The 13,347-nt window shown below is 40.3% G+C and overlaps 1 protein-coding gene across 1 annotated transcript in view; it reads right to left on the bottom strand.

Annotated features, from left to right (window-relative positions):
• Nucleotides 1-13,347, bottom strand: part of tjp1a (tight junction protein 1a) — a 92,678-nt gene that overhangs the window by 15,950 nt on the left and 63,381 nt on the right. The window contains exons 3-10 of the mRNA XM_056412732.1: nucleotides 11,640-11,696; nucleotides 10,474-10,598; nucleotides 10,263-10,365; nucleotides 9,815-10,142; nucleotides 9,514-9,620; nucleotides 8,577-8,745; nucleotides 8,281-8,407; nucleotides 4,965-5,156 (exon numbers count right to left, since the gene is read on the bottom strand). Coding sequence (XP_056268707.1) covers nucleotides 4,965-5,156; nucleotides 8,281-8,407; nucleotides 8,577-8,745; nucleotides 9,514-9,620; nucleotides 9,815-10,142; nucleotides 10,263-10,365; nucleotides 10,474-10,598; nucleotides 11,640-11,696 — 1,208 coding nt within the window. The remainder of the gene's footprint in view (nucleotides 1-4,964; nucleotides 5,157-8,280; nucleotides 8,408-8,576; nucleotides 8,746-9,513; nucleotides 9,621-9,814; nucleotides 10,143-10,262; nucleotides 10,366-10,473; nucleotides 10,599-11,639; nucleotides 11,697-13,347) is intronic.

Below are 13,347 nucleotides of genomic sequence, written 5' to 3'. Positions count from 1 at the left end.
GAGAATGAGTGTAACGACTGTAACACATACAGTTTATGTCATGTCATTAAACTGACCATGATCAATTAATGATACGAATTTAAAGAGAATACTCAGTGTATACATCAGAGTGATGACTAATAAACTATGAATAGTCTTATAATTGTAATAAAGTCAGACTAGAGCGATTTTCATTTAAAAAGATGTCCAAATACAATATAGTATATACAAAAAAATACCACAACGTCAGTATAATAATAGTTAAAAATACTTAAAATAGCTTCAACATTGTCAACATAGCTTAGAAAAATTTGTCATGCATGGTAAATAGAGTAGAAGCACTTAGGTGTAACTTAAAAAGGACTGTGTATATCGATAAATTTATTATGTTATTATAATCCAAAAGGTCAGTAGACCAAAAAAGTTACAGTCAACTAAACATGTAAACGATTTATCTTCTTTTTCAAGTAAAGACTAAAAAGTTCATATCAATAATGATAACAGTTCATCTGACTGGGAGCATATACTCAACGTTTCTAAATAACGATAAAAGAGTATTACTTTACAGTAACATTTTAAAAAGTATTCTAATTTAGTTAAAAGATAAACCTTAACTATGTTACACTGAGAGTAGCAAATGAAGTAGATGAACATGGCTAACACTTTATTGGTATAGCGATGCGGAAGAAGAACTGTAATTAACGCTGATCAGAAGTTTACTACGAGGACTCTGGACAAAGAAGCTAAGTTTGCATCACATGTTTACAGATGTAACAAACTGTAAATTCATGGACAAATTAGAAAATAACACTGACTGGAAGCAATACTGAACTAAGAAATTTCTATTCAATTAGAAATAGTTAGCTTAATATACTGCTGAAGAAAATAGCATATGATACTTTACATTACAGCACTTTCGTTAATTAAATGCTGGTAAACTGTATCAGTTCACTATCAACTGTACAAATTGTTCACTTCAGACAAAGTTTACACTCTGAATCAGTATATACTCAGAATAGTGTAGACATGATAACTCATGTGAAATTAGTACATGTTCATCATCAATATGAGGGCTAAGTAACATAGTGTTGCCTATGCAAGCCAGCAGATTCTTATCCTAAATAGCTCGATCTGATACAAGTTGATTAGGTTTGTATGTTCGTCATGTCGAAGTGGATGCTTTGATGTAACAGGCGTTCGTTTACTTCTCACAATTCAAGCTCAAGTGATTCCAAGCTTATCTGCATGAGACATTGTCACAACATGTGGCATATGAACTTATGATTAATAGCTGCTTTTATGCATGTAGCATTCCCTTGTTTAGATTCAGTTAAGTTTCACGCATAACCACTGACCAAATCAGACTAATCATTTTCACTAAATGCATACTAAGTATGATCCAAGTTTGCGTCTGAGTGAAGTAGGCATGTCTAGACGGATCGCATAAGATAGCCAGTATGCTCATCCATGGCTGAACGATGTCACTCAGCATAATCCTAAGGTAAGACAGCTGCTCTAAGTTCAGAGTGATATGCAGCTGAGAGAACGATAACCAAGGAATTTATGGTGATCAGATGAATAGGAGTAATCCAAGATGCGTCGCAAGGGCTGCCAGAGGGAGGGCACTGACAATGTTAACGCGAAGAGCTCAGAGGCATACGAGAGTCACAAGCCAGTGAGCAGTCTAGTCAATTAAACTGATAGCAGCTAAAATTTACTGCTAAGTCCACCAGGAGCTTAGAAATAAGAATGTAGACAACTTACCCGATATCTCTAGAATATCTAAATGAGCTCAGAATGCCATCACTTCAGTCAACTTACTGCCTGAATGACAGAGCAACTTGTTGCAAGTTACACTCTACGAGGCAGCAGTTAGAGCTGATTTCTTAACTGTAAATAGCACTAGGTAAATACTTTAAGTTACGCACTCATCAGACAGGATCAGCTAATCTCATCTTTTCAAAAACATTATATATATATGGACTGTGTAACGGAACTTTTGCAGGAGTATGTAATGTCATCACCGAGATCAGTTTGGAGAAGTGATCTTGAGTGCATGTCTGTTTTTACGTCAGGGGCTTTAAAAACTCTCCTGTAAACAGCTATGATGTCATAATATCTTACTTTTAATGAATTTATTGTACCAAACTAAGTTAACAGATTAACTTGATGTCAAGAACACCTCGGTATAAATGTTCAAGGTTCAAGTATGATCTCAGAGAAGATTGGTCAACAGTACCTGGTTTGACTATCATGTCTTCATTTTATAATCTCAAGAAAATAAATTCAGTGAAAGAAATTGATAATAAATAAGTAATCAGAGTATACAAAGCTAAAACATTGACTGACTAGAATTCAAAAAGAACTATTGGAGTGTTGATTCAGAGATGATATGCATTACTTGCAAAGTTGCAGAAGTATTTTGCTTGAGTTATAGTTGTGCAGTTTTAGCCTTAATTGTATATTCTGTTTCTGAAGACTCTGGAGAATTCTTAAAATACTTAAAGTGCCAAATGCCAATAGTGGAACGAGAAGAACAAGAAAGTCACGAAATATACAGGATTGATGACTGACAAAAGCAAATAGCAGTCCAGGGAAAAGGCTTTCGACAAACAATCCCGAATCAAATCTAGGACAATAGAATTATGAACAAGAGAAATGTGATTTCGAACGAGAATCAGTTGAATAGTTAAATTTTACATTAATTTGACTAAGCTTATATATCTAAACATAGTGAGCTTCTCATCTAAATAAGTCTACAGTAGAGCTCGATACTCCTGAAGTAACGACAGGTCAGGGAAAATGCAATGACGCAACAGAAGATGTGCTTACAATAAGAGACTGATTCAGATTGATGCGTATTCGCCATTCAAGACATCGAGCAATTATAATTACTGTGAAGAAATCAACTAAGGACTACCAATGATCGAAAGTCATAATGGAGGTAATAAGCTAGTCGTAGACTCTAGATACACGTACGGGAATCATTTAACCTGCCACGAGGGTTCAGACTTGTGTAGCACGCTACTTAATTGGCCTGGCAGTTAGGCCAATAAGGACGCGTGCGAATCCGACTCTTCACATGGTCAACTGACCAATACAAGAGATAGAACAAGGAATCTGGATTGCACAGAACCTTAGTTACTGTAGAGCAATCGGTACGTCTAACGTTACTGAGGGTTCTGGATAGCTTGCTGGCCTGCTAACGCATTGACGACAGATGCAGCTTGGCTCCTGAACTCATCTATCTCAGCATCTAGAATACCTCTCTGTCATGGGCACTTGACTCCATGACCTACAATATACCAGATTCGGTTGATGGTAGAATATGAGCTTTCAGATTCCGGTAGTTATACATGCTAGCTGTTCCCCGTTCGTGAGAATCTACTCACAGTGCATATCTTTGTAAGGAAAGCATTGCCGAACTTAAGACTAGCATTCTGCATGCTTACTGGCTAAGATGCTTAGCAGCGATGTGTGCTCTTTAGCAGAATATCTCATGTAATGTCAATATGCATGACGTACTTCTGTATGACCCGTTAGTCACACAAGCTTAATCACTCAGAGCATCTGCGACCATGGTATGACAAGTCATATCCAAATGATAAGAGAGCTGGATCGGCTCATTGCTTATGGAGTCTGTATACGTGAATAACTCTGATTCTTGAGTATAGTAATTGCCCTTTCTCTCTGGTCATGTCTCTCCACTTTAGTGAAGCTATGATCGCATCGTTGCTTAAACGATGCACTTATGGGAATCGGTCTGGGCTGAGCATTGATATCCTGATTACACCATGTAGGGACTTGAAGTCTACCGTCTTAACATGAAGTATTAATGATGTTACAACGAACATTACAGACAATGATAGCAAACGCATAAATTAGAGGATGCTGGAAAAGTTGCTATCGATGATTGACCATGTCAGATTAGATCGAAAGTTATTCAATAATGTCTGAGTCTACGCAGGATACAACGACAGTACATAGCAAGAACAGTTTTATAAAAACCTACAGTAGCACTGCACAGCGAACCTCTAGCGACTATCCAGACACACTATCGTAAGGTTTATGCAACGGGAATATAGGTTGAGGACCTCAGTAGTAGCTCTGTGCCAGGACAACTTGCGTATGCATACTTCACAAACTGATTGGATTGACCTAGAAAATGGACCTTTGAAAGCAAGTACACAGGATGTGGACGATCCTGTAATTTAGTTACTCTATAAAGCTTACGTTTCTACGATGGTAGGCTTTAGATGATTCATTCTTTATATTAAATCTTCATAATTGTTCCGAATATTTGAAGTTTGTACATGAAAGATCGTAATCCTGACGCAGAAATGAAAGTCTGAACTGTCTTTCATCAACTGTGGGTTGATCCATGGAGCAAGATCAAGACTAGTTCATGGTGCTAGGTTTCTGTACTTATAACCTATCAGTCGTCAGGATTGACATGTGCACAACCCGAAAATGGAACACAACTGTTATGATTGATACTTGTAGTGTATCTAACGGAGGAATGGAATGATCATTTCCTAATTTCGTCATTTCTGTGGATGGTGAGACAGTCATCATGCTGTGAAGAGCAATGAGTTTCTGAGGAGTACATCACCTATAAACCAAAACTTAATCAAGAGTTTACAGAGAAAGATTTTGGATAGCTAAGAGATGATCAAGGAGCTGGCAATGTGCTGAGGGCTTATACTCGTTTTAAGTACCTTGTCCGTTGTGGTTGGGAAGGTCTGGTTGAGCCTGTTAGTTCCGGAGAGGCTTGAAAATTTTTGGGGCAGGAAATTTGCAATGCATGGGTGCTGACCCCATTGGAAAAAGCAATCCAAAACAAGTGAAGCAATCAAAAACATTCAATAACCCTAATCTTCCTGGTCAAAGGTGTAAATTTAGTTGCTCCTGTAGGGGTCTCGTTTTAAATTTTCGGGAATCTAGGCCCAATGAAGACTATCTTAGTGATTACAGTAAGTTTTTACCTACTTGAGGGAGGTAGGTACCCGCCGGATGATGGGAGGCCAAGGGTCTGTTCGGGATCTGCTCTGAGGGCGGCCAGGGCTGTAACAAAGCGCCCGGGAGGCATCCGCAGGGGGTGAATGGTTGCAAGCCGGGGGCCAGTGAGGGGGGTTGGGGTTTGGGCTCGGTTCCGGAGGGACTTGGGGCGGGAGGCCCTGGTTTAAGTTAAAAGGGCAGGTTGAAGGAATGAGTGTCAGTTTAAGCTGCTTGTAATGAGGACCCTTTGAACCATAGCAAGGTGCAGGAAATCTCGGAACCCTGCTCCCGGCAAACCCGTAGGCCTTTTGAAGGTGTCGTCAGCCCGTGCAACCTGCATGGGTTGTTTGGGTGCCGTTTGCCAGGCTCCCGCCCAGGCTTTTTTTTGTTCTGCAGAGAAGGGTTTCTTGGTTTTCGCTTGTGGGGTTTTGGTAGAGGCGGTTTCCCGGGTGGTCCGCTGGTAGAGTAAATCGACTGGGGTATTTGCTTTAAAACCACCATGGGCAGGGGTCCACTGTCCGCAGAAAAAGTAAAAGGGTAAATCAAACAGGGAAAATGGACAAATTGATCTATGGAAAAGGAGAAAACGTAAAGATGGAGAATAAGCTTTGTAAATTAGATAAAGCAGCCAGAAAGGCTGCTATCAGGATAAAATTTTTAATGGGCACAACCGAAAAAAACCTGACCCAAGCATTTGTTTATAAAAATTTTTGTAAGTTACAACTTTTTCTGTAAATTTGAAAATTTTGTAATTTTCCACATGGGAAACTTGACATTTGGTGATCAGGTCATCTGTAGGAAGTTCCCAGGTTTTAATCCAACCTTATTACCCAACACCAAAACAACCGACTTGTAGCCTTTTAATTCAATAAAACTGCAAATTAATTTACAGGCAAATTTAAAAGGGAAAAAGAAAAAGGAAAAGAGGAAACAAAGTGACAAAAGAGGTCATGACGGGTACAGCTTAGGCAAAGAATGCCATAACAAGGCCCCCAAGGGCAACAAAATACCAAAAAAACCAAAAAATTTGCACAACTAGGCAGTAACCGGGAAAATTTTGATTGGGGCAGGTTTGATTGCAAAAAGGCATAAGGGCCACTGTGCACGCGTTAATGTCCCCTCTTACCAGAATAACCATTCATACAACAAGGTGCACACACACACATACTGTATGACACAATCATTTGGAGACAAATTTGGTCCACAAAGATGAAAGAGAGATCAGGGAGAGAGCCACAGAAGTATCGGGTTTACATAGAGATAGGGTTCAAAACAAGTACTCACGGGTCTGTTGTCAGAAGGATGCATTCACTTACATTGAAAGTAATCTGTGCAAAAGTGAACCTGCCCTCATCCTGCATTGAAACACTGAAGGTTACTCCACAGTCCGACACGATGTACCATCTCATGAAATGGCAGCATTGGAGGTTATTCTGATATGAGTGACAAGCAACTAAGCTAGAACAGCCAAACTAGCAGCATCGTGATCTAACAACCGGCAGCTACAGCAGCTGTATGGGTGGGTCTGTGCAAAACAAGGAATACTCGACATATCTCAATATGGCTATTGGTTTACCAGCTACATTTGGGTTTTGTATACCTGTTCCAGTGAGACATTTTGCCTTTCAGAAAGAAAGTTTGTTAAAAACAACCAGCTGGTTTGGCACCCTTATCTCACATAGTCAGATCTTTTTCTCATCAACGTCACACAAGCGATGCCACTATTTAATTCTCAATTAATTTGAATAATTAAATTGAAATAAATTGCACATATCTTTAGTTTTGTATCTAGTTAAAAACAGCTTGTTCTCTATAACATAGTTGTTCTAATGGTTTGGAGTCCAGAAAGCTTCTGTGTCTGTGACTTAAGGCCCACGTAAAGATGATGAAATGGAGATCTGGTTCTACTAAACTGACAGTTAATTTCAGAACAAGTGCTAAAAGGCTGCATGGATTTGGGCACCTGTTTCAATACCCACCCCTACTTCACAGTGTCAAACACAGCCCTTGACTAAGACTAGAAACAAGCAACATAGCCTCTGTTTCATCTCATTGCAGCCAATGATAGTCGGAGCATCAGAGATGCATCTATCCCATTTTTTAGTAACGATATGGATACTGATACCTGGGCTTTGGGTATCAGTAGATCCCAACAACCGATCCGATACCAGTGTTTAATTAATAAGCCGTATGCTTCTCTGTGTGGAAGTGACTGGTATTTTTCTTTTATGTGAAGGGCAACATTAGGCTCAACTATTGAACTATCAAAAATTGTAAAAATAAAATGTAAAAAATAAATACAGATATATTGTACTGAAATGTTGTTTATCAAAATAAGGGTATCTGATATAAAATCAGGCCTATTGTCACCGATATAACGATTTGAGTCGGTATCGGGCCAATATCCGATATCGGTATCGATGCATCTCGAATTAGCATGGGTCTGCTCCAAAAAGTGCCTGTTTCACTTCAGTTCTGTTATCAACTGGACTCAAGTCACCGAGAGCTAGTAATCTTGTCTCATTCAACTAGACTCAGTATGTTGTGCTTACCTAATTAGCATACAATGCCCAATATCCACACTGACAGTCACTATAGTCACTTAAATGACTTCCTCTAACTACAAGAGGCTATACAACCACTAAACTACAACACGGATAACTGCCTGGAAGCTCCAACTGGCAGTAGGAAAAGAGAAGGACAAAGAGACATTATGGGCTTTCAAATGTGGTAAAAACAAAAGCACATAATGTGTATGCAGAAAATTGCTATGAAATAGCATTGCATTAATCGAAGGTGCATTATAAAATAATGATTTTATTGCAAGCGCTAAAGTCGAGGTCATAAGCATGAGTGATGGCAATAAGAGTTACATTTGTGTTGAATATTAAATAAACTTAGAGTTAGGATTTAAATGAGTGACAACGTAAAGCGGAGAAAACCGTATACAGTTTGAAGGTGATTCTCCAGACAGAAACTGGTGAAACCTATCTGGCATCCAGACCTTGGTCCACCAGGAGGAGGTGGACTCCTCCAGTCTTCTTCAGTTCTCTCCTAGAGTAAGGCTTTATTGGTACTGTGATGGCGTGATGTCATGATTTATGCATGCGATGACTTTATCGATTGATTTACGCATCGGTGGTGTAAGGTACTTACTCCGCATCCACTTACCCTTCGCGTGTGAACGTGATGTATGAAGTTGGAGTGGTGGCAGTATGGATGTAAGAGTGTGGCATGTGTGACAGCTGTGTCCCATCCCCAGATTTGCAGTAAGATGTGCGTGTGCATGTGCCCTTCGCTTACCTGCCGTTGCTGATCTGCCGAGGTGAGTGACGGGGAAGGTCTGATGGTTCAGGCGAACGTGATCGACTCCCTCGCCCGTGGGATCGATTGGAATGGTCGGATGTCAGTGAATGTATATCTGAAATGTCTGTGAAATTGAAATTAAATATGTATTAGCATTTAATCAACGATGTAAATCTAGATGAACTTATTTCAACTTCTTTCTCAGTGGTTCAAGAAATGACGGATCTGTCTTTTGAAAAAACTGTCACAGCTCGTGCACTCAAACACTGGCTGCTACGCGTCTGTAGTCTCACCGTCTCTGTCCGAGTTATTGGCTGATGGGATGCTGTCATCAAGGTCGGGAATGTTGAGCAGCGTCGCACGGTCATCTCTCTGCACCACCATCTTCAACTTGCCCTTTGACCTCTCGATCAGCTTCTTGGCATCTATTAGTGATAGGTTCTCTGTGACTGTGCCATTGATCTGCCAGGGGAAGAGGAGAGGACCAGCATGAGAACTTAAGAGACGAGCCATCTTCACTTCAAACATTTTCCTGTAGACAATGTGCCGTTAAAAATTACGAAAAAAGAATCGTGAATTTATCTCACATTAACTTCCATCCACAATAAGGATGTAAAGGAGAAATAACTTACTGCAAATAAGTTAAAACATGTATATAATTCGGAGTACAAGGCTTTTAGTGCCGTCAGACACACAAAGAGTCTCCAGTATTGAATTCTATATTGTATAAAGCAAAACTGTATTATCTTCATTCAAGTATTTATGTGTATTGGTCTTTGTCCTGATGCTCAAATTGAAAATGTCTCCGCCTCACTCCAGAACACTTGATACAGTAAATTGGATTTTTAATTCATTTCTGTATTGTGAAGGAGGATGTTCCCCTCCTTTGAGACTGAGTGGATGAAAATTCAAAGGAATAATGGAATGTGTGGTATTCCTGCGGGTGAGCCTGTATACTAATGAACTGTGACCTCCACTTTCTCAGCAGCTCAAAGATTCCCACAGCAGACTAGTTTCAGTAAACCTGGCTGATACTCAGTTCTCTTTCATCACACCTCATTTCTTCTGCTAATGAAATTATTTAAAGCCAATTCTTAACATCTTTTGTCTTTTATGTTTATTCTAATAATCTTTTATCAGTACATTTCCCCCAAACTGTTTTATCCACTTTTAAAATCCCCGTCTTATCCATCAGCTTATTCATGCAAACACTTCTCTCTTTTCTCTCACCTTCAGCACAACGTCTCCCTCCTGGATGTTTCCATCTCTGGCAGCAAGGCTCTCAGGAGAGATGTCCTTAACGAAGATGTGGCTGGCCAACCGCAGTCCATATTCTACTTTCAGAGTGAATACAAATGACACATTAACAGGGTGCATCAATTTAAGTCATCGCCACAAATCATCTCTCTGCAAATAAAATACACAGAGGCGAGTCAACAATAAAGTTCTGATTCACTTAAAAACTCTAGAATTAGTTTGATCCACATTATGCATATAACATCTTAAGGTGCTTGGACATTGTGATGCTCACCTTCATTTTTGCGAGACTTGACCAGGGTGACCTTGGCAGGCCTTGGTGCAGCAGAGGAGGCTTGTGACCGGCGATCAGAGCGCGGTGAGACGCTCCTCTCCCGCGAGGCACTGCGGTCCCTCCTGCCGCTGCTGCTACGCTCACGCTCGTGCCGCCTGCCGGTGCCCGTGCCGCCGCTTGCTCCTGCATTGGCACTTTGGCTGTCATGCCCACTGTGGTGCTCATAGCCATCATCCTCATCACTGTCCTCTTCCTCATGCTCAGACATCGTCTCCCTGTCCCCGGGTCGAGAAACGGGGATCTGCACTTTTTTTTTACGACGAATAGTCTTGGAATAGACAAGTTCTGAGTGTTAATGGCAATCATTATGGTCTCCCTCAAGTTTAAGTTCAAGACGACCGGGTCATTAAAGGTTTGGATTGGTAAATATATTCAGCCTCCAACTTACTATCTTTGCATTTTTGCCACTCTTTCTGAGCTGCTGCACTGCGTAGGCATGCTCTACGTTGTCCATCGACACGGCATTGACCATCACCACTCGGTCGTTTTCTCTGAAACAATTTAAAAAAAAGATAGAATATAAAAAAGAACATGAGAACTATTTAATTAGAGCTTACATTATATAATTACACTACTGATGACAATAATCAAAGACTTACTGTAACAGTCCTTCTGCAGGACCTCCTTTCAGCACATCAGATATCACAATGGACGTCTCCCCACTCTGGAAATGAGGGTTGTCTCGCCCACCTGAGATGGCAATGCCAAACCCAAATCCTGGCGCCTACACATAAAGAAATACATAAACACTGACTGATGCTGCATAACTGGCAGTCACATAAAACGTATGTCAGACTTTGTGGTAAACAACAAACAAGCTAATAGGCTCTCTGAAGACTAATTATCAGTGAAAATGCTATTTAAGTAAAATAATGTGATGCGTTTTAAAAGACTGGAACATTCACTGTTGGCAAGAACAACGCTGTCTTTTGTGTGAATTATTATGATAATCTTCCAAGCGGTTTCCATGGAGGTTTAGAGGACTTGTGTTTTTGACTACACAAAAGCCAGCACCAAGGGAGCAAGACATGTGATGTAATCTTACAACCACAACAACACCACAGGTAAACCACAAGGCAGAGCCTGCAGGCAACACTGGCCTGCTCCTTCAGCCTCAATAAAACCACTGCTAATTTGATTACAACAAGCACGCCAGTCTAGACAGGTGCTCTATACAACCCCACTTGCACAACAGCATCAACTAACTACGAATGTTTCATTTTCTCAAAGCAAAGGACATTCAGAAACTCAGCATACAAGCCAGTGAGCATATACAAGTATCAGTTATCTCTGGGGAGTGTAGGTTTGATATTTAACCTGATGATGCCGCTTGTGCCACCGGGGTTACAAGTCATATGCAGCGGTGCAATCTATCATAATCGCACATGAATTAATACAGGGGAAAAAAACATGGGGACTAATCCCATCATCCCTCTCCTTCCCTGGAGTAGTGTCAAGGAGAAGAGAATGTTGCCAACAGGAAGGAAGTGAAATTAAGTAGTAAGGATGTGGATGCTGATTTCTGTCTTCCTTCGCCTTGTTTCCTGCCATCTGGGTTCCTTGACTATTGTTTCAGTACCACACATCCTGCAGCCACAGCTGGCTCTCTCAGTAAAGAGTGAGAAGAAGATGGATGGGCAGAGAAAGACAGGGAGGAAAAAGTGAAGAACACACAAGACATACTGCAGGATTAGGATACCAGAGACAGGCAGAGAGGGACAAAGACAAAAGAGGAGAGTGGAATAAAGAGCCGGAAGAAACTCACCCTGTGAAGGGTCACTGTGTGCTGTTCCCATATCACCGTCTCCTCCATCGCTGCACTCTGCAAAGCAACAAGAGGGAAAGGATTAATATATTGAGGCCAATGTATAAGAACATACATATATCCAAATGCAGTCAATTACAATAATCATGGAACAAATATTGTCTTTGTTAAGTTTCTAATGTTCCGTTTAGGAAGACTTTAACCCTCCTGTTACCTTTGGGGTCAATTATTGGAGTCATGTTTTTTTATTCATATTTCATGACTTTTCCTAATTTATTGGGGACATCTGGAAAAACCTCAAATTCACATGATATGTTTTCAATGTCCTGAACACAACTTCTACCCATCGGTGTTCTTTGGGGTCAATTTCACCCCAGGCTGTTTTTATTTATTTAAAAGGCTATTTAGGCAGTCAACAAACAAACAAAAAGTACCTGACACTTAAACTTGGGAAACAATATTAATTCTAATAATTTTCTGGAGGTTTTAAATGCACGGGAAAAAGATGTTAGTACATTTGAAGGTAACAGGAGGGTTAAAGTCTGCAAGGTTTTAAGAAAAACTCTCCTTTTTAGGCAGCAGTTAGTGGTCGTGATGTATTGAACTGCATTATAATGAAGGGTTTAATAACTCGTCTTTTACATACATGACGGGTAGAGAGCATTTGAAATGCAGTCCAAGACATACCAGCTGCTAGGTACAGACTCAAACACTTTACCGCTCTGAAACACATCATGAGGCTTTTACCGTTCTTTCTTTTTACCGTACCCTTGCTCCGGCCTTGTTTTACATTATTAAAACAGGCAGCATCACAAACCAACCAATCACAACTGATGACAATAATTCTCTGCTCTGTAGGACTTTATTATTATGTATGTATTTAGCCGTGTTTTTTTGTTTTTGTGGAATCCTTCTACTCGGGTAAAGAAAAGTATGAACTCACTGAGGGCACATTGAACCAGTGTTTACACAAGACATACTTATATCACACTCAAAATGCCAATGCCTCAGAATACTGCAAAGAAAACATTGTTTATGTGGAGCTTTAGATAAAAGTCAACATAACGATGTGCATGCTGAGTGTTTCTATATCCTGTTCAGTTACAGTAGTCAGAGTTGTGGTTGTTGTTGTTGTGGTTGTTGTTGTTATTTTGGCTCCCAGCAAAGTAAGACTATTGTTTAGTTGCACGACTAAGTCCTTAAAGTCTACATGTGAAAAGATTCTGAATGACAGCAGCATGAGTAAACGGCCAGCAGAGACTGAGTGAGTGAACATGTGAACATTGTTCCAGACTCGGTCATCTGAGACAGCTCGAGCAAAGGAGATATTTAGCTGCTCCTCCGACCTGCCACACTCGATTAAACTGATGCTTGGCATCCATCTTTTGCGTTCATTCATTCTCTAATTTAGTTACATCTCTCAGGTTTCTCTCGATGCAGGATTCATCTTTTAGTCTGGGCTTTTTTGTTTAAAGCACGGAGAACAATAGAAAACACCTCATATGAAACTATAACAATGTGATAATGTCAGTAATAGTAGATACAACAGACACTCCTTAAGTGCTGTGTCTCAAAGCACTGTTTGTTTGTTTTTACTCCCAGAGCTCAATGTCCCCAGCTTTAAATTACAGTTTTCCTCCGCTGGCCTCCAGCTGATGAAGCAACACTGCTGTCCCGCCTGCAGGGAGTAAAGGCACAGCTGTCTGTG

Source organism: Pseudoliparis swirei, chromosome 4 (assembly GCF_029220125.1).
Source record: "Pseudoliparis swirei isolate HS2019 ecotype Mariana Trench chromosome 4, NWPU_hadal_v1, whole genome shotgun sequence".
In the NCBI taxonomy this organism is placed as follows: domain Eukaryota; kingdom Metazoa; phylum Chordata; class Actinopteri; order Perciformes; family Liparidae; genus Pseudoliparis; species Pseudoliparis swirei.
This window is presented reverse-complemented; position numbering and strand designations above follow the sequence as displayed.